General features: G+C 36.4%; 3 protein-coding genes across 12 annotated transcripts in view; 2 read left to right on the top strand and 1 right to left on the bottom strand.

The window, feature by feature from the left end:
• LOC128673627 (uncharacterized protein) overlaps positions 1–5746 on the top strand; it is a 30469-nt gene extending 24723 nt beyond the window's left edge. For both annotated transcript variants that reach the window (XM_053751603.2, XM_053751612.1), the window contains exons 11-13: positions 1925–2054; positions 2611–2768; positions 3549–5746. In XM_053751603.2, coding sequence (XP_053607578.1) covers positions 1925–2054; positions 2611–2768; positions 3549–3665 — 405 coding nt within the window. In that variant the 3' untranslated portion in view covers positions 3666–5746. The remainder of the gene's footprint in view (positions 1–1924; positions 2055–2610; positions 2769–3548) is intronic.
• Positions 5747–8305: 2559 nt separating this feature from the next.
• Positions 8306–17400, top strand: Ak1 (Adenylate kinase 1). Of its 4 annotated transcripts, none has more exons than XM_053751777.1 (5): positions 8306–8439; positions 14261–14450; positions 15666–15814; positions 16344–16514; positions 17231–17400. In XM_053751777.1, the coding sequence occupies exons 1-5, from the start codon at positions 8437–8439 to the stop codon at positions 17300–17302; spliced, it is 585 nt and encodes a 194-aa protein (XP_053607752.1). In that variant the 5' UTR covers positions 8306–8436; the 3' UTR covers positions 17303–17400. The 4 variants fall into 4 exon arrangements, with proteins under 4 accessions (XP_053607752.1, XP_053607726.1, XP_053607743.1 ...); XM_053751751.2 differs by lacking the exon at positions 8306–8439 and adding an exon at positions 10468–10647; XM_053751768.1 differs by lacking the exon at positions 8306–8439 and adding an exon at positions 12865–13055.
• A 1382-nt stretch (positions 17401–18782) lies between these two features.
• LOC128673648 (homeobox protein Meis1-like) lies at positions 18783–25449 on the bottom strand. Of its 6 annotated transcripts, none has more exons than XM_053751655.1 (7): positions 25162–25449; positions 24096–24334; positions 23242–23421; positions 22713–22937; positions 22220–22404; positions 21822–21912; positions 18783–19502 (listed from the first exon to the last, which is right to left on the bottom strand). In XM_053751655.1, the coding sequence occupies exons 1-7, from the start codon at positions 25175–25177 to the stop codon at positions 19383–19385; spliced, it is 1056 nt and encodes a 351-aa protein (XP_053607630.1). In that variant the 5' UTR covers positions 25178–25449; the 3' UTR covers positions 18783–19382. The 6 variants fall into 6 exon arrangements, 3 of the variants coding, with proteins under 3 accessions (XP_053607630.1, XP_053607611.1, XP_053607621.1); XR_008405103.1 differs by having other exon boundaries at positions 19378–19502; positions 21822–21907; XM_053751636.1 differs by lacking the exon at positions 18783–19502 and adding an exon at positions 20248–20668.
• Between the last annotated feature and the right edge of the window lie 23 nt (positions 25450–25472).

Genomic DNA, 25472 nt, shown 5'->3' with positions numbered 1-25472 from the left:
CTTCCTCAGGTATTGGTCTATGTATTGGTGTAAACCGCATGGAAATCCGTGTTGTAGTTTTTGAGTTTATCGCGAACAGACATGCAGACGTGGTAGAGGACTTTGTTTTATAATATGTAAGGATAGTATATTGTTAAAATAACATATTTCGGTCTGTACCTATATATTGCAAATAAGTAATCGTTTTTCGAGTTTATTCAGAGCTTATTTGAATAATTAATTTACTGTCTTTCCACTCTAAACTCTTTTTCTTTAAGCATGCCTTTAAGTATTATCCGGTACTTACCAGTATATTCCGGCCATTCCTCGAACGATCAGTGGGGCACTCGAGTCGCCAACAAGGGTCCACACCACCACACCCCTCGGTAGAAATTACTGGTGACGACGGCACGGCTGAAATATTTCTCACAGACTGCTTCCGGAAGGATTTTAACGTAAACTTGCCCCAATCGATCGTTTTCTACATCGCCTGCAAATTAATCCCAACGAATATATTTTCTTTTATACATATATATATATATATATAAAAGCGAAAAACTCTCACTCACTCACCACAAAATCTCGAAAACTACTGAGCCCATAAAGATGAAATTTGGCAGGAAGGACTGTGGCTAAAGGAAGGCAGATTGTGACTAGGAGACGTCCGCTAAGATTTTTTGCTATTTTGAAATTTCCTCCCTAAGGGGGTTTGTATGAAACTTCGTCATTTTTGAAGTGAGACACATGACATTATTCGTTTCTCATATTCTCTTAGTTTATTTATTTTATTCTGTCTATTAATATAATTTGTCACCTGTCTGTCTATTAATGTAAATGTGTGTATGGAGACACGACGCACGACAATTTTAGCCGATTTTCATAAGATTCTACGGAGATGTTATCTTCAGTTTCCCTAATAATCATTGCTAGAGTAATCCCAAACGATTCATGGTAACCAGCCTCGCTCTTGGCTATAAAAGCCATACACAAAAAGACTTAAACCACTCTCATGATCAAATTTTCTAAGTAATTATGCCCCATACAATCTATTTATTTAGGATACATCAAGTTTATTTATAGAGTGTAATAATAATCGAGGTAGTCATTACTAAACGTTTGTAATTGGCTTATTTACCCCATTGTGTATATATATAGTTAATGTGGTGAAATTTACGCGATAAGTTAACGCGATTTAATAGCTATTTACGCTAACAGATACCATATATTCCTTATATTTTTAACACCCCCTATATTGCTATATGGGTACCTAATAGATTTTTATCCATAATAATGAGTTATAACATTGTTAAATCAATCATCTATATATATAAAACTCTTGCGTTACTGAGTGGCTCACTGACTGACTAACAGACAACGCACAGCCGAAACTACTGATGGGCGTAGAAAGCTGAAATTTGGTGTGTAGGTTCCTAGGACAGTGTAGGGGTGCCACTAAGAAGGGATTTTCTGAAATTCCCACGGGAAACGGATTTTTCACTCACATATGAAGTTGTGGGCAAAAGCTAGTACTGTATAATAAGCCTACTCTACACAATGTTGTTGTATTCCGTATGTTTGATAATACTATTGTTAGTACTCTTCGGGAATACTATTGTTGCCTATCAGCTATTAATACGACGACCGATCTCGGTGGCGCAATGGTAAAGTGCTTGCCCCTGAACCGAGAGGTCCCGGTTTCGATTCCCGGTCGGGTCATGATGGAAAATGATCTTTTTCAGATTGGCCCGGGTCTTAGATGTTTATCTATATATATATTTGTTATAAAATATAGTATCGTTGAGTTAGTATCCCGTAACACAAGTCTCGAACTTACTTTGGGGCCAGCTCAAGCTGATTTGTCCTAATATATTTATTTATTTATTCATGACTCATTCTATGTTACAGGCACCATATAATATGAATCAATCCCTCATTCCATTCTCAGGTGGACGGCGACACAGATTCGCAAGACGTGCAGGCAGAGTTCGCCCGCGTGCTCACAGAAGAGCTGGAGAAGGCAGATGCTCTGGCGCAGATCCCGCAGGAACCTGACACGGTGACCACCCAACCTACGGGTATTCATTCAATTTAGTTCTAAATTTGACTAGAAAAATGATACAGTTTCAGTTAGACAGACAAGACCTAGAAGCAGCCGTCCGTTCTCAGTTGGCTACACCTACCTTCTACCTACATATACCTTCGGCTAAACCTAGATTTAGCCTTTATCATAACAACTAGACCTTGAATCAGTCGATTGCGGATGTACATAGGTTAATTCGTATGCATCCGTTTTTTAGACCTGAACATGCTATTTTTGACCTCATCAATCAATCAATCAATCAATTATTTATTAATTAGTATACTAGCTTTTGCCCGCGGCTTCGCCCGCGTGCATTTCCCACGAGAACAGTAGTATTTCCGGGATGAAAAGTACACTATGTCCTTCGCCACACTTCAAACTACATGTATGCAAAATTTCAAGTAGTTTGGTTGAGTAGTTAGAGCATGAAGAGGTGACAAACAAACTTGCTTTCACATTTTATAATATTAATTATCACGTTTGATAATTTGACGTATATAAAGGTGCGTGCGTGTATAATACCTGTACATAAATTTTTTTTTTTTTCTTAGATATGGGCGTGATGCAACAGTTTGCCCACGCGATGTCCCGAATGGGGGGTGGGATGGGTAATGGGTTCGCAAACGGGGCGGTGCGCAACGGCACTGTGCCCAACGGCGTGCCCAACGGTGGGCTAGCCAATGGGTTCCCGGGAATAGCCAATAATAAGGTGAGTTATTGGTTGGCTTGGTTTTTTTAGTCGTAAAATATGACAAAAACTAGTTTTTGTCCGCGGCTACGACCACGTATATTTCCTGCACGAACAGTTATTTTTTCGGGACGAAAGGTAACCTATGTCCTTTTCCATACTTCAAGCTACATGTTTGCAAAATTTCAAGAAGATTGGCTGAGTAGATATGAGTAGATTGCTTGAAGAGGTAACAAACCAATTTAGTTTCCCATTTATAATAGTTATTAGTTAGGATAAACATAATGAGGCAGTTGTAAAAGTCATGTCAGATGCCTTTGGGCGACTTGAATAAGATCTGTCACATGTGTTAATAATAATACTCGATAAAGACTACAAAAATAAAACAACATTTAAAAAATACGCCAATACTTTTGGCGTAAGTTTCTCGTGAATCAATATTATAACTTCAAAACTATACAGACGTACAGACAGGGCGACCGGGTATCACTTAAGTTAAAAAATAGTAGGTATATGATTTTAAATTGCATTTATTTTGATATGAGAGATGTCACTGTTAATCAATTTTGATAGCAATTGTGTGAATCTTTACAGTAGTTTTGGAAAAACAGATGTCAAATAAATATATAGCTTATTGTAAGTATATTGAAATGGAATAGTATAATTTTATTTCTCATGTTGAAATAAAATTATTAAATGCGATATACCACTAATTGACGTCAAACTTTACTGAAGTATAGCTAGTCTCCTGCCGTCGCAGCGCAAATAAAAAAAAATCCAAGTATTTATTTTTCATTTCAGGTGAAGCCAATAATGAACATGTCAAAAATCCCTACTGTGTCCCAGATGATCCACGACGAGGTACGAAGGCTATACGAGCAAAGTAGTGGGGATATAACTATGAACACGCACATATAGACTTTATTATCATAGTCATAATGCTTAGATTAGTGTGAGTGAGCGAATACGTCGTAGGTAATTAGTGGTAAGTTTTTTTTTTCTTTAGTTATTTTAATCCTGCTATACATAAAAATAAATGTATCTTATATTTATTCACGTTAGAGTTTATTATATGGAGGATATTACGTGACAAGTCAAAAATAAAATATATTTATGTAATACACATTTTTAGTTAAACTACAATGTATTTTTGGGACCTTGTCTATGGTTTGCCTGTGCAGTAAACGATTAATCAATTTTGCTATTGCGCAGGCAAATAGAAATACACGGGTCCTATCTCTCATTGCTCACATTGTACCACTATGTAAAGCGAAACTATACTATTCATCCTATCTCTGTTTAGTGATATTAGAGATTGTAAACGTGGCTCAGAAATCCTTTTGAAAATTCGATCCAAGCTTTATCTAAAAAGAGACACCCAAAAAAATTATACCTGATAATTCAAAATTGTCCAAATAAGTATTTAATGTAGAAATTCGTTTTAGGTGTAAGAAAACTGGGAATAAATTTAATTTTAAAAAAATACGTCTTGTAAATCAATTCACATTAAATATATAACTGATGATATTGTACAAGTCTGAGTACCTACAGATATATAATGGCGGTTCCAAACTATCGCCGAACTCAACACGATGCCGACGCGAATTCATGAACATTGCTTTGTTGCCAGAAATAAATTTATTATTGTCTAGTTTGTATGAGAACTTTTGTTTACCTCAATGAAAAACCAGCAATGTATATCTGTAAAGTTCAGCAAAGTGCACCGCGATTATGTGTAGCCAGCATAATATTTACGATAGCAGTAAACAAGCTTACTTACCGTGTTTACGTCTTATATTAAAAAATTGTCTGCTGTCTCCTCTTATGTACAATAATAAAAAATACTTGCTAAATTATAATTTTTTTTTCAATTTTCAATGAACAATCTTCGAAATATAGATGTAAAACGTCTTTTATCTAAAGGGAGTATTCCAATTAAGTGATTCTTTGTTAAATATTATTGCTACTTCAATAGTAACGTTACATAAAATTAAAAATATAGAAATATTATATTGAAATTGTTCAATATAATATATCTATATTTTTAATAAACTTAGTCTAGTGCGTGTATTATAATTGTATAATACACGCACTAGACTAAGTTTATTAATATAACTACAACATACACGCACTAGACAAGTTTATTAGTTAACAAATGCTAACTTTTAATACATTTGCAGAAAATGCATACGAAAATCAATCTTAATTTTTCAAACTACCTACATTTTTTTCACTACAGAGCAAACAGAAAAAAAAAAACAAAATTATTCAAGAGAAAAACTGAAAGCGTAATTTTTAATAAATAGAAAAATATAAACGTAGAAAATTGTTTTATAAAATGATAATACATTTAAGAAAGTGTAATATCTAGTTGTAATATTTAGATATAAAAGTAATCGGTTATTTAAACTAAATATTAATATTAGCGTAATAAATGTAAGAGGACCATTTTAGTAAATAGTTTAATAGCAGATAAATTAGCAAGTATACTAAGTATTTATTATATAAATTTCACGCACACTTACCTTATTAAATAAGTGCCTTAGATTAAAATATTTTTTAGATTTGTTTATATCGAATAACGAATTTCGAAGTAAAAAAATTCATTATAAGTAACGTCGGTAATTAAAATAAAATTATTGATTGATTGATGATTACAATATTCTGTTTTGTTTCAGTATTTTGGTGATTTCTTGAAAATCGTTATTTTAAAATTTTAATATATCTTAGTCACAATCTAGAAAACGAATGGATTTTGCCCCGTAATATGTATATATTATTAAGTAAATCACATAATTATTTTATTTCGAGGCTCCTTTCTTTAAAATGCGGTTTTTTTTTTATCGAATTAATTTTATAGCTTCTTCTTCTCCTGCGCTTTGAATATGTCGATATCTCAATAACTGCTGCATCGATTTACCCTATTGTTCATAAAAAGTTAAAATGTACTTTAAGCACGTTTTGTTCTAATATTGTAAGGTGCGTATATATATATATATATATATATATATATATATATATATATATATATATATATATATATATATGTATATATATATATATATATATATCGAAATAAAATAATTATGTGATTTACTTAATAATATATACATATTACGGGGCAAAATCCATTCGTTTTCTAGATTGTGACTAAGATATATTAAAATTTAAAAATAACGATTTTCAAGAAATCACCAAAATACTGAAAGAAAACAGTATATATATATATATATATATATATATATATATATATATATATAAAAGTTTATAAGGAAAAAGTATTTATAAAATACTAGCTGCGCCCTGGGACTTCGCTCCCGTGGGAATTCCGGGACAATAGGTACCCTATCTGTTATTCCAGGTTATACTCTACCCGTGTACCAAATTTCATAACAATCAGTCAGAGTAAATTTTGCATGAAAGTAACAAACATACACACACACACATTGACACTTACATCCTCACAAACTTTCGCGTTTATAATATTAGTAGGTTAGGATATGTTTATATAAAGAAAATAATCCTTTTTAGTTTTTCTACACAAATTCTGCCTTTCATTGTTAATGACAAATTAATTCTGTAATAATAAGTATTTAATGCCAATCAGATTTTTGTGTTAATTTTCATTGTAAATGCGAAAGGGAGGAAAAAATAATTAATTTAGCTTGTGTACCAGGTATGTGCAGTTGTAAACGACACGAAAAACAATACATATTTGCATGTTTCTGTTAATACAACGCATATGATTTAAATTAAATAAATTGTATTTGATTTTTTTATTTAAACCGTGGGCAAAAGCTATAATAACTATAAATATAATATAACAATATAATATTAAAATTAACTAGGTAATTATATTATTCGTTTCTAATAATGTGTTACACGTAAATAAACTGTGGTTAGTATATAAAGTTAATATCACATTAGCTAGACTATCACGAATCAGGGGCCAACTTAGTGTAGTCGTAGATATATAGTGTCACTCATAATAATGCACTAATTTTGTATTGAAAATTATAATTACGTTTCATTTATAATGTATTCATGGTACAGTCAACAGCACATCAAGCTACCCCATATTCATTGCAAACTCGCCGCTATTACCGCGCCATAAAGGTTGATGGAGGGTAACTTGATGTGCTGTTGACTGTACAAGGTTCTATTTCAAATTTGCTTGATTTTATTAATTTTGTGTGTAAAATGGTACGATAATAACAACGTAAAAATGCTGATTTTTTTTTATATTTTTAAAATGTTATTGAAATTGTCTCCTTTTTATATACTACTAGCGGCCCGTCCCGGCTTCGCTCGAGTAAAACCATGATAAAAATGTTACCTATGTCTATCTCTGAATCGATTTTTAAACAATTAAAAAAATTAAAGTCAATCTTGTGATGTCTTGTGGGTTGACAAATTCAATTATCTTTTAAAATAATACTCCGTGTTTATAATATCATTATAACATATTATATTCCGTGTCAATGTCAACCTTGACGTTGGCAAAATCATCGTTTTGGCGAACGATGGAGCCACTAAATTAAAAAAAAAAGGTATGAAAAATATAAAACATGTAAAGAAAGAAAAATTACAACACACAATAATTAATTCCTAGTAAGTCCTATATTTTAATTAAAGCCGGTGAAGTTGAAATAGAACAACAATTTATATTGCTCTAAAGAAAGCTGTGACTATTTAGCCATGTTTATAGAAGGTCTGTGACCTCTATTTAATCATTGTGTGGAAATTTCACAAACAAGTAAAATATACTTTAGAATTTATATAAATCTATTTTAGTTTAGTCGTCAGGGCTTAGTTAAATTTATTTTCATTCCCTAATAAAAATAGTTTTTTTTTTTCGATTTTGTTTGACCGCCTTGGGAATACTGAGAACGTACATCTAAAATTTCTTCAAGTTACGTAATTATTCGCAAGTGTTAAAAAATATATACTATGTATGTACTTTTACTTGTTTGTTGAATGTAATTTTTTTATTATAATAAACTAAGAAACTATCTAGAAAATAAATACACTCATAGTGATTTATGTGTTTTGTACTTACAATTTATTTTACATTTTGACAAATAGGTAAACTAATTGTTTGTGAAATTTAAATCTCTTTGTTGTAAAATACAGCGTAATCTAGAAAATACAAAACGCTTCGGTACTGTGTTTGTATCTAGTAATTTGTTTACTTACATTTTTTAAAATAAATGAGCACTTTTTCTATTAGAGCGCTGTTTTTTTTCTTGATCCATAGATAGTAAGGTAACAAAATTTCTCTGTAATTCAAATTATAATTTATTATTTTACATAAATGTATAAATTTCCTAACAGGCAGTAAAAATTACTCAAAAAAATAAAAGCTATTTATAAAACACTAGGTAGTTATGTGGACCGGGCTTCTTCCGTCGATGCTTGTTCTAAATAATATTGATCCAAATGTATATTCACAAAAATCATTCCGCCCATCCCGACCGAGACCGTAACATAAAGCATAGAGCAGAGCATTTCAAAGCGGCGTGACTTCCCGCCCTGCTGATATTTTCCCGCGCTAGCAGAGGTCGATTATTGGTTGGCACAGTTTCCGCGGCCTTGACCGACACGAGAACCGCAGTCGGGCCGCATAGCCAGTGATAGATAGACGTTGTCGTGCATAACCTCAAACTTTCGCGCTTTTATTTAAACAAAAATGGTAAGTTGAATTAAAACATCCATTCAATACGTATTTTCTATTGTAGTAATATTTTTTTATTATTTATCAGTGTAAATTTGTAATGATTTTCGCTTAGTGTTTTGTGTTATACAATACTTAGTTCATGGACGTTTAAACATACGTCATTGTGCTAAATAATTTGGTCTATAAATATAAAACAGAATGTAGAATTATACAAATTATTCTATTAAGTATTCGAAAATAAATTATTAAATGCAACGTGCATACGAAAAATTATCTTTTATCTTTTCATAACGTCTTGAATTTATCATAATCATAATATATCCTGTTTTCAAATTATCGTCGATATACAGATTATTCCAGATATAATTTGATTGGCTGTTACGTGCTCAGTTAGTTATTTTTAAGTAAATAACACAGAGTGACTAGTGATGACATAATACATTATTGTAGATGCTTTTTTTATTCAGCTAAAAACTAATTAAAAAACACGTCTGATAATATTATAGTGTAGTATAGATAATATATTGGTCTTTATAATATTCACCTCAAAATTATAAATATGTTATATCTATAACATAAAGGGCAGGTAAATATAGACTTTTTTCTAGATTTTTTGTTAACTTTTGTACCTAGGTAATTATTTTACCCACAATTGTAGCCATGGCAATTTACGGCTGTGGATTTTCATTGCATCGAATCTGTTAGTTGCTGCATCTGTGAACATAAACTAAAAGTACCTAATTATCTGATAAGAGATTCAATTTTCTTCCTTTCAATTAGGTACTTATATTTTTAATGGCATTTACAATTTTAATATATAATGTGTTCCAAGAGAAAATGTATCTTATCAAGGGCAGTTGTTTACGGGTAAAACGTCCTTAGGGACTTCCCTCTATAAGATTCCTTTTCTCGTGGAACGTCACATACTCTTGTATGCCTTAAAATGTTTGATACCTGCTCTATTTATTTTTTATTTCTACCAAGATTTTGAAACAAGTGACTAAAATATACGTTGTCCTATATGAGACAAATCCCTAATAATTTTTTTTTAATATTATTTTATCTACAACCATTTGTACAGAATTACAGACAAATTCAAGCGAAGACGTAAAAAAATCATACAATAGTAAAAAGTAAATTATAGAGTACCAGAAAACATTTTTCATAGCGAGCCGAGAGTGATCACACCACACCAAAATAACAGTTACATATCTACGCATTCTAACTAACTTACAAATGTAATGTCGTTCTTTCACTTTTTATGTGGTAATAGTTGGAAAGACTAGACTGATATAGTAGACTATAAGTATACAAATAAGCAATAAAATAAATATATTAGGACAAATCACACAGATTGAGCTAGCCCCAAAGTAAGTTCGAGACTTGTGTTATGGGATACTAACACAACGATACTATATTTTATAACAAATACATATATTAAATAGATAGACATCCAAGACCCCGGCCAATCAGAAAAAATATCATTTTCCATCATGACCCGACCGGGGATCGAACCCGGGGCCTCTCGATTCAGAGGCAAGAGGCACTTTACCACTGCGTCACCGAAGTCGTCAATCAAATTTTCCTGACTAGAAACCGCTAAAATAAAATATTTGAGAAATACCGACATACGGAATCGCGCCCTTAATGTGTTTTTTTCAAGATGTCAATAAGTTGTGGACTGTATTAGCTTTCCTCTAGAGTTTCGCTTCCGAGGAAAATTTCATTCAAATTCCGAGGATTTTTTCATTGTTGAATACGTCAATGGTTTTATGCGATATTATTGGACAGTTTATAATAAATTCACACTGAAAATATCCTAAGTGGAATTCACTATCAACTATGACATTAGGAACTCGCCAGTTGTCATCTGTTTGTTATATAACACTATTTCGGATGGCAATAAAACAATTCCGACGTCACAACCCCAGATTTAGCTGAAAATCATCAATCCGGCCTGCTGGCCGGTCATCTCGCCAACTCCACGGAATAAAAGCGTTATGTTTTCTCCAAAACAGTCCAGTATTAAACGCGGCCGTGGGCCGTCCGCGTGCCAACTGGCACCATTTCAGATGGTAGGAACCAAGGTTTGAAATATTCAAACTTTAAATGAAAATCGAAAAGAGTGATAGAGAGAAAATATTCTATGTTACGGCTCTGGTGCTGGCGGTCTGGGTTGAGATCAAGAATTTCAGTTATTCGAGATCTGGACGAATTTTAAAGGTACACATAATTTAAAATAATTTAACTAAATTATTTTCCTTTCTTGACGGAATTTTTAATGACAATATCGGTAGGTACTCTATGTTTTCTTCTTCTTCATCATCGAGTCGACCGTTGTATTTGCAACGAGCAACATTACATGTGTTGCTAGCTTAATATTTTTTAGAATAGAATTGCCAATCGCGTTATTTGTGCTCTTCATAAGGTCTCCCAAGGAGAACTGTTTTAAAACTGCTGGATATCGTTTTGGGTTTCATCCTGTTGTTCATTCCAACTCGAAACATCTCTATTTGAAGCGGTGGTGGTGTAATGGTTAACACGCCTGTTGTTCGAAAGGTCTTAGGATCGTAATTCTACTCGTGCCATTTGAGTTTGTATACCAATCTGACTCATATAGGTATAGTAGTTTTTATAGACCACCACTTGCTTCCGGTGAAGGAAAACATCGTGAGGAAACCTGCACACTGGTTGACAGTTTAGTTCACTAGTGTGTATGCGACTACCTGCCACTAGATGGCAGTATGTAGTCGTATGCCTTTAGGCGACTTGAATAAAATCTGAACCAGTGTTAGCATTAACACATCTCTATAACTGACGCTACTTTCTTGGTGTAACGTCAAGTTGTAACATCGTCTTCCCTTCATTCTCCTCCACCTGGAGAACATTGCGTGTTGTTTACGATGAATGGTGCAGCAAATGTAGTGCAGTGGTGGATACATCTCCATATTACTTGCGTAAATCCTTGAATATATACATTTAAAGTCCCACTCGAATGTCGTATAAGAATAGGCTATTTAAATTGATTTGCTAAACATGTCACACATAAAAGCATGTGCACTTAATTATGAAAATAATAATGAAATGAAAAAATTCTGTAATCGAGCGGGAAATGAACCCACACCCCTATCTATCCGGGATACTTAATGCTCTTAACCGCTGAGCTATCGAGACCATACCAATGCCCGCTCGATTCCAGATGATTTTCATGTCATTATTGTTTTCAAAAGAATATAATTATAGGCTATGTCGTATATGACAGATATAATAAGAATTCAATGTTATTTACACCACAAACGCAGTTTCACTTATTTCTGCCAAGTCTTCAATTTCATAATGTGGAATATTTCATGAATATAAAACTTGCCTATACCGGTTTTTACGCAACTCATGTTATCACAAACATATAAACTATTTATAACCATGCCAATGCCCCTGCGAATTTTACTATGCACACAGGTGGCTAATTGCAATTTTCGGTTCAACCGATATTAATAGAAATCTACCGGCCCATCTCGGCTCCGCGTAGTTTTAAAGATCTAACCATATTATAGGGACAGACAGACCGAGAGCGGGAGGGAGGCGACTTTGTTTTATACTATAAACTAGCTGATGCCCGCGACTTCGTTCGCGTGGCCGAATAATTTTTGGTAAGGAGTCAAAATTATTTAAAATATTAGGCGTAACAGTCGCGTGTTGCTTGGCTATTACATAGAAAAAAACTACGAATCACGAAAAGTAGTGGAATAAAAGTTGCTTGTTTTGATGTACCTAAGTAGTTTTTAGGAGGTTTTGCGTTTGATATTCAGTAACCCTGTATATCGTAAAGCATGGTAGGAAAGGAAAAGTGGATTTTTAACCGACATACAATTTGCGAAGTCGCGAGCAAAATCTGCCTATTGGTACTATAGTTTTAGCTGTACATTGTGCGATCTGTGCGCGAGCAGCCGGTCATTATCATTATCAAAGCCAAAATAGATCAACTGTAATTGCCACGCGGACATTGAAAGCATTAGGGACTTGTTTATTTGCTTCTGCGCATAAATATGTCGACGATTATCACGATTCCTTCACATAAACTCGGACATAAACATATTCATACTAAGGGCTCGGTCGAGCACATACCGAATTCATACGCAGCACTTTTGCTGTAAGAGCCAGGTCCTATTATTTTCTATAGCTTTTGAAATTGACGATTGGTTACATGTACATAAAAACACCATATAATTTCTACGTTGTTCTGCGTTTATCCGTCGACGGAGGTCCGTCAACGCAACGGGGCACGCAGTGCAAAGTTGCACAGAGCCAAGCTCTAACGCATGCATGTACACAGCTATGACATAAAGTCATCGATCTATTAGCTAATGGTTAATTCTTTACTGGATAGCCATTAATGTCAATGACCTGGTGTAATAACTAGACGGTCTTGCTCGAGTCTCGACCGACAAGACCTACACGAACAAGATTGTCTTTTGGCAAATAAATGAATTATTTTTTTTATCACACAAATTATGTGCACAAAATATTTTACATAGATTTCGATAGAAAACGGCGACAGCCACTTTCCTCTCGTTTCAACTATTGATTCATACAGGGCATGATATTTATCGCATGTTATAATGGAAGATCTTGTAAGTGCATAAAGTATTTGTAGATCATATTCATGTAGATATATTTGTAGATCATTTCAATACTAGCAAGCTATTGACGCGATTTCGCCCACGGCTAAAATTCTGTTAGTTATTTCTCCACATATTTCCCATCGAGATTTTTCAAAGTAAATTTAATCAAAATTGATCCAGCGGTTTATATGATATCCTTGATAATTTATAGTCAACCGGTATTGATCTATTGAACGTCGCCAATTGTAGACCGTGGTACCTATTCAATAATTCAAAACCAATGTTTGTTCGTTAGGTAAGTACGTCCTTCTAGAAATTCCCACGCCACGTAATATAATTTTATTGATCGATAAAAAGCAAGTACATTTTCTATTTTAATTTAATGTATGTAACTCCACAAACTTCATTCTTCTTTTTTTGTGTTATGGCTCCATCGTTCGCGAAAACGTTGAGCTTGCCAACGTCAAGGTCACCACCTTCTTTATATCCTATGCTCCTAGCGTATGTCAAGACACGCGAAAGAATGTATGTCAACAAAATTGACAAATTTCAGTTCCAAAATAACAATAATCAAAAACGCTCATAAAACTCAGTAAAATAACAAGAAACACAATTTCCGTCAAGTAACCAATCAGAAACATGAATGAGGAGAGGGTTTGCCAGCCATGTGAGGAACCCATTCTCGATAAAATCGTACCGTGTCCACTCCAGTGCATGTCCCCGAAATGCAAGTCTTATAAAAACAGGGTGGGTGCCTTGCATTCGATAGGAAACATTACTGTTACTTCTCCTCCCATTTGATCATGTATTTTTTTACCAAGCAAAGATTTCCGTAAAATGTAACTCTATCATTTGGTTTGGTACAATCAGACTGGTAAGCCGGTCACGATAAACCGATATTCGATATTAGCCAAACATATCTACGTTTGTTGAAGTACAAAATCATACATAAAGCTGTAGTCTGCCTAAAATACTTTTGTAGTAAGTAATGCGAAAATCTGTGTGTTGTAGATCCATATCTATAGTAGGTGCATAATGTGTAGTTGCAATGTGGTGTAGCCTGTGAGTATCATCATATCATACGATGTGAATATCATCATATTCAAACGAGACTTTGAGGCTTTCAAGGATTGTAAAAACTATTTTGAGCGTTTTCAGGTACTTAAATGAAGTTTCATTTTTTGAGATTGAGCAAATATTAAACCTAATTGCAGGCACCAATCGACACATCAAAGACCCCGATAGTGTGGGTGCTCGGCGGCCCCGGGTCCGGGAAGGGCACGCAATGCGAGAAGATCATAGCCAAATACGGGTTCACTCACCTCTCTACCGGGGATCTTCTCCGCGCGGAGGTCAAGAGTGGCACCGACAGGGCCAAGCAGCTCACTGCCATCATGGAGCGGGGTCAGTCACTATATATTTCAGCTCTTTAGTACAATCAAGTTTTTGCCTCGTTGATTTGGGTGAATTTGCCATGATTTTGGGTAGGTTATTGTTGATGTACATACCAGAATTAAATAAGTGCCTATATAAAAATAGTAAGCTGTAAAAATTAAAGAACATCACAAGTTGTCATTAGATTCAATAATCCAACTCCAACGCTGCAGATATAGGTACAATTTATGGCTGTCGCACAACGTTAGAGAAATAGGAATTATTTGGTATTTTATTTATTTGGAGCATATTATATATTATTTGGAGATCTGGAACCTACCATCAAATTCAGATTCAAAATTCTTTATTCAATTTAGGATGATATACATCACTTATTGACGTCAAAAAAATTACTTAAACCAAGTCTACTGCCGGCTTCCAAAGCGCAGGTGAAGAAGAAACGGCGCAACAAACTTCACCGCAGCCTTTTCTCCAAGGACGTCAATTAACAAATGCAGGTCTTATACATATATATAAGTTATATTTCCAATATATTTATATATATATATATATATATACAAGTTTATTATGGGCCTGGCCTAGGATGGGCAAACCCATAAAGTGCTACCTTGATGTTGTCAAAGATGATATGCGTTGTTTGACAACTAAGGAAGCCGAAGGCCGTGCAAAATGAAGAAGAAAATAAAAGCTTTTAAAAAGTAGGAAAGCAGACCTTGGATTCCGCTGCTTTACGGCTGTAGAAGCAACCAAGAAAACGCTTAGATGAAAGAGAGGAGCGGCTCTTTATTCTTTGATATTTGTTTGGTCACATTAACTGTGGTTTTAGTTAGGGACGCGACCGCAAACGTAAGAATTAATATTCTTTCCACTCTCTAGAGCTGTAACAAATTTATTTTCGTACGAGGGAACAAAAATGAACTGACATTGAATTTGTAGTAATTGGATAGCGGCGCTGCCAAATCATCAAGGTTGCTCTGATCATTACTTACATTGTTATCATTTTTCCGTCTAAATTTAATACTAATAAATGTTTAAAGGGTTTTTGTTTATTTATTTGTAAAAAAAATTGAGTTGGTAATTGAAATTACCAACGATGCTTCAGATTTCGTGACATGATGGTGCACCCAGGATCGGCTCCCAACGAGGGAATTTTTCAACGTTTTGAAATGTTTTTTTGACAATAAAAGTTTGTGGCAAAAATCACAATAAAAATCCTTGTTATAGGTGAATTGGTCCCAAACAATATAGTGTTGGATCTGCTGAAGGAGGCGATCTTGGCCAATGCCGCCACCTCCAAGGGTTTCCTCATAGACGGGTACCCGCGGGAACAGTCCCAAGGCATCGCCTTTGAGCAGGCTATCGCACCAGTCAGTGTGAGTAGATGACACCCGTCCTTACATATAATAAAAAGAACCTGTCCCCCTGTCCCGTCTCTCTGTTCGCGATAAACTCAAAAACTAATTGTTGTTTCTATGTAATAGATGATGAATAATTAAAAAAAATATATATATGTCTGATTCTTGAGGAAGGCTTACGTGAAAAATATATTACGGTTTTATCCGAACAAAACTGAAACGGGCCGCTAGTAAATAATAATAATAAATAAATAAATAAATGTTAAGCTTAGTGTGGGCCGTTGAGAACATGTACACTATTGATACTAAGCTTCCTAAGCTTATATTGGATATACTTGCGAATTCCATCCGCAGAGAAACACAAAGCAATGCCCCATAGATTATATAATTATTCGACGATATTCCAAGCGCAAACTTTTTGTTTTGTTTCTTATAAATTGTTTTATATCTACTACAAACAGGCGAACAGGCATGCGGCCTACTTAATGTTAAGTGATCAATTGCTCCATTACTCGTAAAAAAAAAACATAGTCATACATATCTCCAGACAATCCTGTACTTCGAGGCGAGCTCGGACACGCTCACGAAGCGCCTGCTGGGCCGCGCGGCCAGCTCGGGGCGCGCGGACGACAACCAGGAGACCATCAAGCTGCGGCTCAAGACCTTCCTCGACAACAACGACAAGGTGCTGGCGCAGTACCCCCACAAGCTGCAGAGGGTAAACACCTTTTCACGACTTTTAACTTGCAATGCACGAGGAAAACTTTATTCGTGCGGAATCTTGCGAGTGGCAACTCAGTTTTGAAACAGAATCTTCAACCATGTTTAGGTTGGGTGACAATGTGATATGCATGACCTGCTGATGGTGCAACCACAACCGGCTCCCGACGAGTGTATACCACACGGTCATACACATACACGTGAAAACAGATTCAGCCGTAAACCCATGTTTGGTTGGTTATGCTTTATTGTAATAAACAAGACCTGATTGTGGATCAGGATCAGTTCCCAATGAGAGAACTCCTCGAAGGCACGGTCATGATTTTTTGTCACATTTTGAATGCAACAAAGATCTCTGTGACGGCAATTAACGCTTGTGGCAAAAAATTATATTTTTGTACAAAAAATGTTTCATTTTAACCCTTAGCTATGGATTTAACGTGTACCTACTATAACTGTGTATCTGTGTCTGCTGTGTCTGTCTGGCTATGTCTGTCCGTGGAGTCCGTGGCATCGTAGCAGCCAAACTGTGAACTGATTTTGGTCCACCTAGTTCTAAAGAAGAGAATTGGAAAATTTTGAGAATTAGACAATCTAATCGAGGCTGTTCTTAGCTATGTTTGGAAATCGTCACCTTTGCTAGCAGGTGAGACGACGCCAGCACCGTCGGAGGTATCTTAAATTTTCAATTTAGTTTTTATTAAAAACTTTCAGATAAACGCGGAGCGAGCAGTGGACGCGATCTTCGCGGACGTGCAGAAGGTGCTGGACCCGTTGGTGAAGTGAGCCGACAGACGAACCACACAACACTAGACAATTGTACATACTTTTAAATTATTTTTAAAGACACGTTGATTAATAATGTTTTTATTCTGATAAGAAAATTGTGTTTCATTATAAAGTACAAAGCTCGACAAAAAGATTTTTAAGCAAGTTTATTATCAAATTCGTATACATATCTAATTATCCATATGCTAATAAAACTTATTTTTAAAGGGAATGAACTAATTAGAATTATGACTTACCGATATTCACTTGTCTGCGGACGATAATGCTACGCAAGGTTAGAAGCTTGATATAATCTAAGTGCCTACTACTTTTTTCTTCCTCTTCTTATAGTCTCAGCAAATCCGATACAGCATTACCTATATTCTCAAATTTTAGTTATTTATTAAGTTTCTAATTCCTACGAATATGTAGTTAAAGCAATTTGACATTCATTTTCACTTGATAAGATGAATTTTAAAAAGTTTCCCGTTGGCTGAAGAAAAATTTTCCTAAGACTATATTGCTGAAAATAATACAGATCAAATTCCAGTTGTCTTACTATTCGATAGCCCTAATTATATAGATCTATTTCACGGAAAAACCTTTAACAAAAGAACACGGTGTTCCCGCTAAGTATAGACACTTGTATTTTATGAGTTTTGTGTTTTTGAGAGTAGATGTACTAAATCGTTATTTGCGAAATATTATACTTATTCCTAATTGGTAAAATAGAAGATTAAAGACATAACAGGTAGTTAGGTACTTACTTTAATTAGCCATTTCACGACATCAGTCCATTCACGAATTGGCGAGCTAGAATTAGATAAATGTGTATTTCTCATTTTTCTCTGATACGTCCAAAGAAAATTTGGTAGTCCTACATTGCGAATTACAACTTTTTGCCATTTAGTGGCTTAGGCAATTATTTTTCAATGTTTCAGTTTCCTTTAAATCATTTACATCGTGTCACTTTGGTATCACTCTTCGCCTTAGATCAATTACATAAAGCCCTTTGCCATTTACAAGTAGTAAGCAAAGGGATTTTTTACTTGTGGGGGCCCACCAATAAAGTCCCACTAGCTTTGGGTTCGTAGTTCCATTTACAATAATAATAAAAAAATACCAAAAACCACTGATATACACATTTAGGTTTATTGGCTCGTGGTTCCACTGTATCCCAACTAGTAGAAATAAAGACTATAGTGGGACCACGAGTCAAAAGCCATTTTGTCTATGGTCTTGGTTAGAGAATTCGAATCACATTGCAGAGGTCGCGGGTTCCCATTCCCGGCGGGGGCAAGGACATGGTGATGTTATTCTAGTTTGATTAAGACATTGCAGGCTGATTACCCGATTGTCTGATAAGAATAATGACCCGTGCTTCGGCACAAAGCACCTTAAGCCATTTGCCCCGGTCGCTGTCTTTGTGTCGGTACCTACCTATTCCTTGACGCCACTGTTATGTTCGGAGAAAAGTTTTAAAAAATTTGATTATAATACTTTATTGATCACGCATTATCAGAATCGGACATCTTAAATCGAGAACAAGCTTACTTCTAGCTAAATCTTAAATCAAAACAAAATCTCGCTTATCGAATTAAATTATTTTATCATGGACAGTTGATTACCATTTATCAAATCCTTAGCTTAAATAACGCCTCACAATGAAAACAGTTTTATCCAATGAATCCCAGTATAAAGTAAGCCCATAAAAAGATACCCAAAAACATTGTTCTATTTCTTCCTCATTGGAATTTGTCCACTATTTCTATTTATCTGGATCCACTAACCTCTCATCTGAGCGTGCTCCCGGTTTCTTCCTCAGCCGTTGAGCCTCGGAACCCAGGGCCCGCTTTCCTACTTTTTCGTCTCCACTTCGCACGATCATCGGCGTCGGGATCCTCTAGCCTATGATGTAGTAACTAATTTCTTAATCCATAATAAACTTTTCTTAACCATATTTATCAAACATATCTTAAAGACTAAAACCGTATTAGTAGAGTTGCAGCATACCGTCTTAACGACGTTTTATAAAATATCAATCATTGTTCCAGATTATTAGCTAAATACGTAATTTAAATGATAAGTTTCCTTCCAACTAGAGTGGCAATATGGACTCTTGTTCCTTCTCCCTCTGCCTGACAGCCACGGCGGTCTCGACGAGCAAATACAGGCATTTGAACTTGTCTCGTTCTCCCTCACTCTCTCCCGGCACCACCTGAAGCCAAATTTACCCCCATTTTACCAAAACCTTATAATTTAGAGCGATCAAAATTTTATATCAGATAAAAGTCTAACTGTCAGGTGATGCCGGTATTAAAACACACTTACCATACGAAATATAAAAATCTAATTAAACAAAAGAAAAGCAGTTTTGTATAAAACAGTTTATTTATACTCGGAACTAAAACAAAACGAATCATTCTCTTATAAAAATCTAGATAATTCTAAATAGTGTTTTAACACCGACGTCTCCTAAATAACGTAGACTAAAATAAACTGGATAAACCACAGAGCTCGATTGCTCTTAGTACATTGGAACAAGGGTGTTAATGGAACACATGTATTCTGTTAAAATTCCAGTTAACTCATAGCCTAAAGAAGAGAAAGTGGTTATAACCAATAGTGATGGAATTGCAGACTTGTCACATCAAAAGTCACTACTTTTGATGTGACAAGTGTGACAAGTCTGCAAATCACTTTTGGTTATAAATCAAACGCATCAAGATGCCAAGAGTTATCTAAAGAAGAGCAAGTTGTGTTATGATTTATATATTCACGCAAATTTCCACTGGGCTTTAGCCACACTATTGTGCTAATAGACAAATCTACTCCTGTACTGACGTCAATAAAAAATCCGCTTCTATACCTTTAAGTCACGTGGAGATCAGTCATTTTGTGTCAAAAAAGAGGGAAATGCGTCCAAGAAGGCAAGACATATATCTGAAACTGAGACATCGAAACATTTGGAAGTATTACTGCCTGTACACGCGATATAGGTGGTTTTCCTAATCATCTCAAGACTTAAATTTATTACGACAGATATGAAACCGCCTAATATCTTTTTTTACTTCCCAGACGTTTCGGACCTGGTAACAAAGGTCACTGGTCACTGTACCACGGACCTTTGTAACATGGTCCAAAACGTCTGTTTTAAACGTTTACCATAATCTCAAGAGTCAATTATATGATCATGCGTATCCATAACACCCTCGACCAATCAATTAGATTGAAGACATCAACAAATCATGTGTGGCACCACATGTCGGTGGTGGCCACTTCCAGCTCGACGGCGACTGGCGGCGGCGGCGCCACGGGCGGCGGCGTGACGGACGCGAGGCGCCGCGGTGGCGACGGCGTGCTCACCTCGTGGAGGAAACCATTCTTTTCAGTTACCAGGGGATAAAAATACGTTTGAAGTATATTACATTTGTATTTACCACCGTAAAATTTCCATTTGTGTAAAGTATACGATACTGCAGCAATTACCACCACATAAAATGGGATAAGGGTAGGCTGATGATGATAACTGCAGCAATTATTTTAAGTTTCATGGACAAGGAATGGCATAAAGGAGGATTCTTTATCCTTTATAGTCCTATAGTAAAGTGTACATAGTTGATAAATGGTCCTATCATTCTCATTTATAAGTTCTCTGGAATGGCTGACAAAAGAAGTCACAAAGGGATTGACGACCTTGGTGGCCCAGTGGTAAAGTGCTTGCCTCTAAACCGAGAGGTTCCGGGTTCGAATCCCGGTCTGGTCGTGATAGAAAATGATCTTTTTCTGATTGACCCGGGTCTTGGATGTTTATATATGTATTTGTTGTAGAATATAGTATCGTTGAGTTAGTATCCCATAACACAAGCCTCAAACTTACTTTGGGGCTAGCTCAATAGGTCTGTGTGATTCGTCCTAATATATTTATTTATAGGGATTCCCGTAAGTGGATATTCAGGAAAGTAAATATAACTGGACACGCCGGTAATAGGACCAAGCTAAAAAATTCATAAAACTCCTATATACGCTCTATCGGGGATGAGGGGATGCGGCGCCGTCTTGGAAAACAAAAGGCAATCGCGGCACTATGTGCGCGCTTTTTAAATGTACCACATTAACACTCAGCCCTATTGGGCAGGGAAGTGAGCATCCCAGTGGGCAGCACGAATATGTAAACAGGTTACTAGCACTATCACTGTTCATGTCACTGCCGCTTCCCAGCGCACACATGAGTGGAGTAATGAAAAACAATTACATTTTTAGAACTTTATGAAATTAAGCAGGTAATATGGAATGACCTATAGTGTGATCAGACATAATGCTGTCGAACCAGCAATCTCGACGAGATCGACGACAGTCATTTTTGCGAGTTGATAAATAAAGAAGAGAGAGAGAATAAGAATATGAATGCTGAGTGTAAGTGCTATTGCCGCGTCGTTATTGCCGCAGAAGTATTTAGGGAAATATTTCCGGCAGCGACAGGAGAAGTGCCAGTGGGCTGAGTGTAAATGTGAGGTTAAAACTAGTGCCGACTCACCTGCATGCGACGCCTCGCAGGCGCGCGCCAGGCCGCGGCGGCCGCCAGCCCGCGCTCAGCCTCCGTAGTCACCACCGCGACCGGGGCTGCTCTGGAAACAAGCGCTGGTTGTGAGGGTTCCGCATCAAACCACATTTAAAAGTCCACCAGCCAAGTGGTCTGACGATGTCGTTAAAGTCCCAGAAAGACACTAGACGCAAGCTGCCTCCAAACGTTCTATGGTCTGTAGTTACTGATACGACAACATACGAGGAGGTTCTAACGTCCGAGTTTGACAGAATTGGATTGGAACAAAAAATATAGTTTATAATCAGGTACCAAGACAGGAAAAGCCGACCTAGCAGTAAGCTAACGGTGAAAAAGTAACGCAGATAAAACACGTAGACACAAAAAAATACCTAGATGCCGGATGCAGATCATTATCCTCAGGGCCGTATCTGATGACGGACTGCCAGACCGATGGGTCGTACTTCACCTCCTCTTCGCTGATGGCGCTGGAGTAGCCCTCTTCCACGAGCTCGTCGCCGTCGCTGCGGTAGACCAGGAGACCATCGCCGTAGTCGTGGCGGATATCTGCTTCGTTCTGTAAATTGAAATTGAGTGTTTCGAATTTAATTATGGATATGTCAGTTTGCATACTTTTGTCGCCTCAGATGTAGTAAAACAAAATCGAGTAGAAAAGAGTAAATCAATATAACTAACATCGCCAATAACGTGTAGTTAAACAACATCAAATGTGTAAGTCCAGTTTTAACAACCATCAAATATTTGTAGTCGTTAAATTATATCATCTGGTGTAAAAATCTATGTGATGAGACTGTAGAGTGTTGTAACTTAATATATACGAGAAGATTGAAGAGCTAAAATCTGTTTTGACTAAAAGTTACCCACCTGAACCACGACACCATTCCACGCAGCTACAGTCACATTAGGCCCGAGCGAGACCCCTGACGTCGAGGCTCCGTCCATGCCAATCATGGGCCCCACCATCCCAGCGTGAGCCCCAGGGGTCTTCCGCCCTCTACGCGAAATGGTATAGTGCAGGGGGTCGTGGCCTTCTCGACGGATCATCTCGGGGAGGATGCGGCGACGGGCGTTTATGAACCAGTTGCAAACCTAAAACAAGTAATTTTAGATATTCTTGAAAGATTTCTTCAGCCACGTGACTACCCAGTTTTCTAGTTTACAAGGTGACGACACTTTAGGTGGCAGAGACATAGACGACAACTATAAGGTGACCCTACAACTCGATGGTTAGATGACAATTTGTGATCGAAAACCCATGAATGACCACCATGAACATAGAATGGGGGATGAGATGAGAAAAAGCCTACTGTGCCTAAAATTATGCTAATGTATGCTGCAAAAAATGAAGATGATGAGATGATTACAGAAACGCACTACTAAAACAGAAACCTACTTGTAAAACAGTGAGGTTCGCCTCCTGACTCAAAGCTAACTTCTCCGCATCACTGGGGTAGGCGTTGTACCGGTGATCGTAGAGCCATCGCTTCAGGATCTTTACAGAGTGTTTGGGAAGGTTGCCGCGGCGCTTGCGCACCGAGCCGACGATGATAGCTTGTGGATGCTGTCCATAAGCCTGTGGGGAAATACATGATTGCACCAGCGATAGATAGGTGTAGATTGGGCTTTTTTGTGACGTCGCCCCCCATGCGCCTGCCCAGTCAGTGTCAAGCATAATCCGCCGCGGTCTGAACCACAAATTGCTAGCGCAGACAACTCGGGAACTAACTCCTCAGAGTTAGTCAATCTTCAGTTAGTCTGAGAACTCAAATAGTTATTAGGGCAAATTACTTGCTTGTTCAGCCCCTGATAAAGATGAAATAGAACCACAAGTTACAACATTTCTCTTTTATCAATTTCAAAGGTAGAATTTCGTTTTCAAAAATTAAAATCAAGAGTTTACATATCGGTTTGATACTTAACTTCTGGGTAAAAAAAATGGGCATCCGTTCTTTTTAACACTTTCTACTTAATTTTTCAAGTTAGGTAGTTGTTCCTAATGACAAGCACCCTGGTTCACCAATGCTGTAGAATGCTGTATTGAAATTCGAGACTCATTAATTTAGTTACAAGTACCTTGTAGTGATTGTAACCAGATCTACCGTGAACGGAGATCACAGAGTCATAGAACAGAGCTAGTCAGTCACGATTCGTGACTAATCAGCTCGGTCATAGATTAACTGGAGTTTTAACTTGCACCTAAGTAAAGCAACGTCCCGTGCAATAAATACATCATCAAAGACCCTTAACCTGCGGATGCGGCGGCGGGTGTCGAGGCAGTGGTGGGTGCGAGAATTGCGACGGGTGCGTCAGATGTGACGGGTGCGTCGGGTGCGTCGGGTGGGGGGGTATCGACGGGTGCGTCGAGTGGGGGGGGTGCGTCGAGTGCGTCGGGTGGAGGGGAGGATGCCGGCCGGCGGCGTCCGTGTCCCAGTCCGTGCCGCTTTCGTTATCATCCGTCGAGGACGTCGACGGGAAACGATCGCGCGCTGCAAAAAGTAAATACTGTCTAACTGGAAGCGAGAGATGCTTTGCTAGGTCACGTTTTAAGCCGTGCTTTCGTGTCTTTTGTTTATAGGTAGTAAATATTACAGAAAACGTATACAATAAAAACAAGTGCAAGGGTTCTACTTATTTCAAAAAGAATCTTTTCCAGAAGCCCCGTGGTACATGCCTATCATAATACCTACTACTTATATATGTTTTTATAATATCCTACAAGAGAAAATCTTTTTACCCATCCGAGAGACATTTCTAAATATAAATCATAACTAAAAATAATGCACGATAAAATTACGTTCTATCCATTTTATTTTTATTTATAAATCAACCTAAATATATTTCTGAAAATAATTTATAGGATAGATGTGGCAGGTACATGGATGAAAATTAATGAAATAATAAACTTAATAAAGTAGAATTCAAAAAGATTGAAGACATCAAACATCTGAGTACACCTAGAAATGTTACTTTATTATTTAAATTAAAAAACATTCTGAAAATATGGCAATACATATAATAAAAAACCGAGGATTAGGTTTGTTGGTAAAACATTTGTACCTAAATGCAAAAAAAGTCAAGACAGGTTTTTTTATGTAAGTAGGAGCAAAAATCAAGTAACTATGACCGTTTCATTTTGTTATTATTTATTCAAAAATATTAAATGTAATAAATTTAATTTAAAGAAAAGTATTTTAACCATTGCACTTTACGTACCTCTTTGAAGTATACACACAGTAAGTACAATTGAGTAGGTACACTCTCAGTATTGAATGAACTAAGTTAATTAAGTAGGTAGATACATAAAATGGCTTACGCAATTTGATCTTCATAACTTTGATCACGGATCTACGCAGCGTGGCTACTTTTTGAAGGACGTCCAAGTAATTCCCGCGCACTCCACCTCGCTGACAGGAACTGCCAATCTCACACGCTATTTACTTTTTATGATAGACATCACTCGCTGAAACAAGAAATCATAGGAAAAAATATGTCTCGTCAACGAGTTTCACGCCCAGATGCTCGATCCGAGGCGTCTGTTTTCAAAATGGACTATTTTTTGTTTCGAAAATCGTTGCGCTTTTGTGACAAACGACAGACGTCGTTGTCGTTTGTCATGATGATTAA

The sequence above is a fragment of the Plodia interpunctella genome, chromosome 1 (assembly GCF_027563975.2).
Source record: "Plodia interpunctella isolate USDA-ARS_2022_Savannah chromosome 1, ilPloInte3.2, whole genome shotgun sequence".
In the NCBI taxonomy this organism is placed as follows: domain Eukaryota; kingdom Metazoa; phylum Arthropoda; class Insecta; order Lepidoptera; family Pyralidae; genus Plodia; species Plodia interpunctella.
This window is presented reverse-complemented; position numbering and strand designations above follow the sequence as displayed.

Coding starts and splice junctions, on each gene's coding strand:
- Ak1 (XM_053751751.2), top strand. CDS start 10,534: ATGAAAATCGAAAAGAGTGATAGAGAGAAAATATTCTATGTTACGGCT. Junction 14,451..15,665: donor CACTGCCATCATGGAGCGGG/GTCAGTCACTAT, acceptor TCCTTGTTATAG/GTGAATTGGTCCCAAACAAT. Junction 16,515..17,230: donor ACCCCCACAAGCTGCAGAGG/GTAAACACCTTT, acceptor AAAAACTTTCAG/ATAAACGCGGAGCGAGCAGT.
- LOC128673648 (XM_053751636.1), bottom strand. Junction 22,405..22,712: donor GGAATGGTGTCGTGGTTCAG/GTGGGTAACTTT, acceptor TTCAATTTACAG/AACGAAGCAGATATCCGCCA. Junction 20,669..21,821: donor CTGCGAGGCGTCGCATGCAG/GTGAGTCGGCAC, acceptor GTAACTGAAAAG/AATGGTTTCCTCCACGAGGT.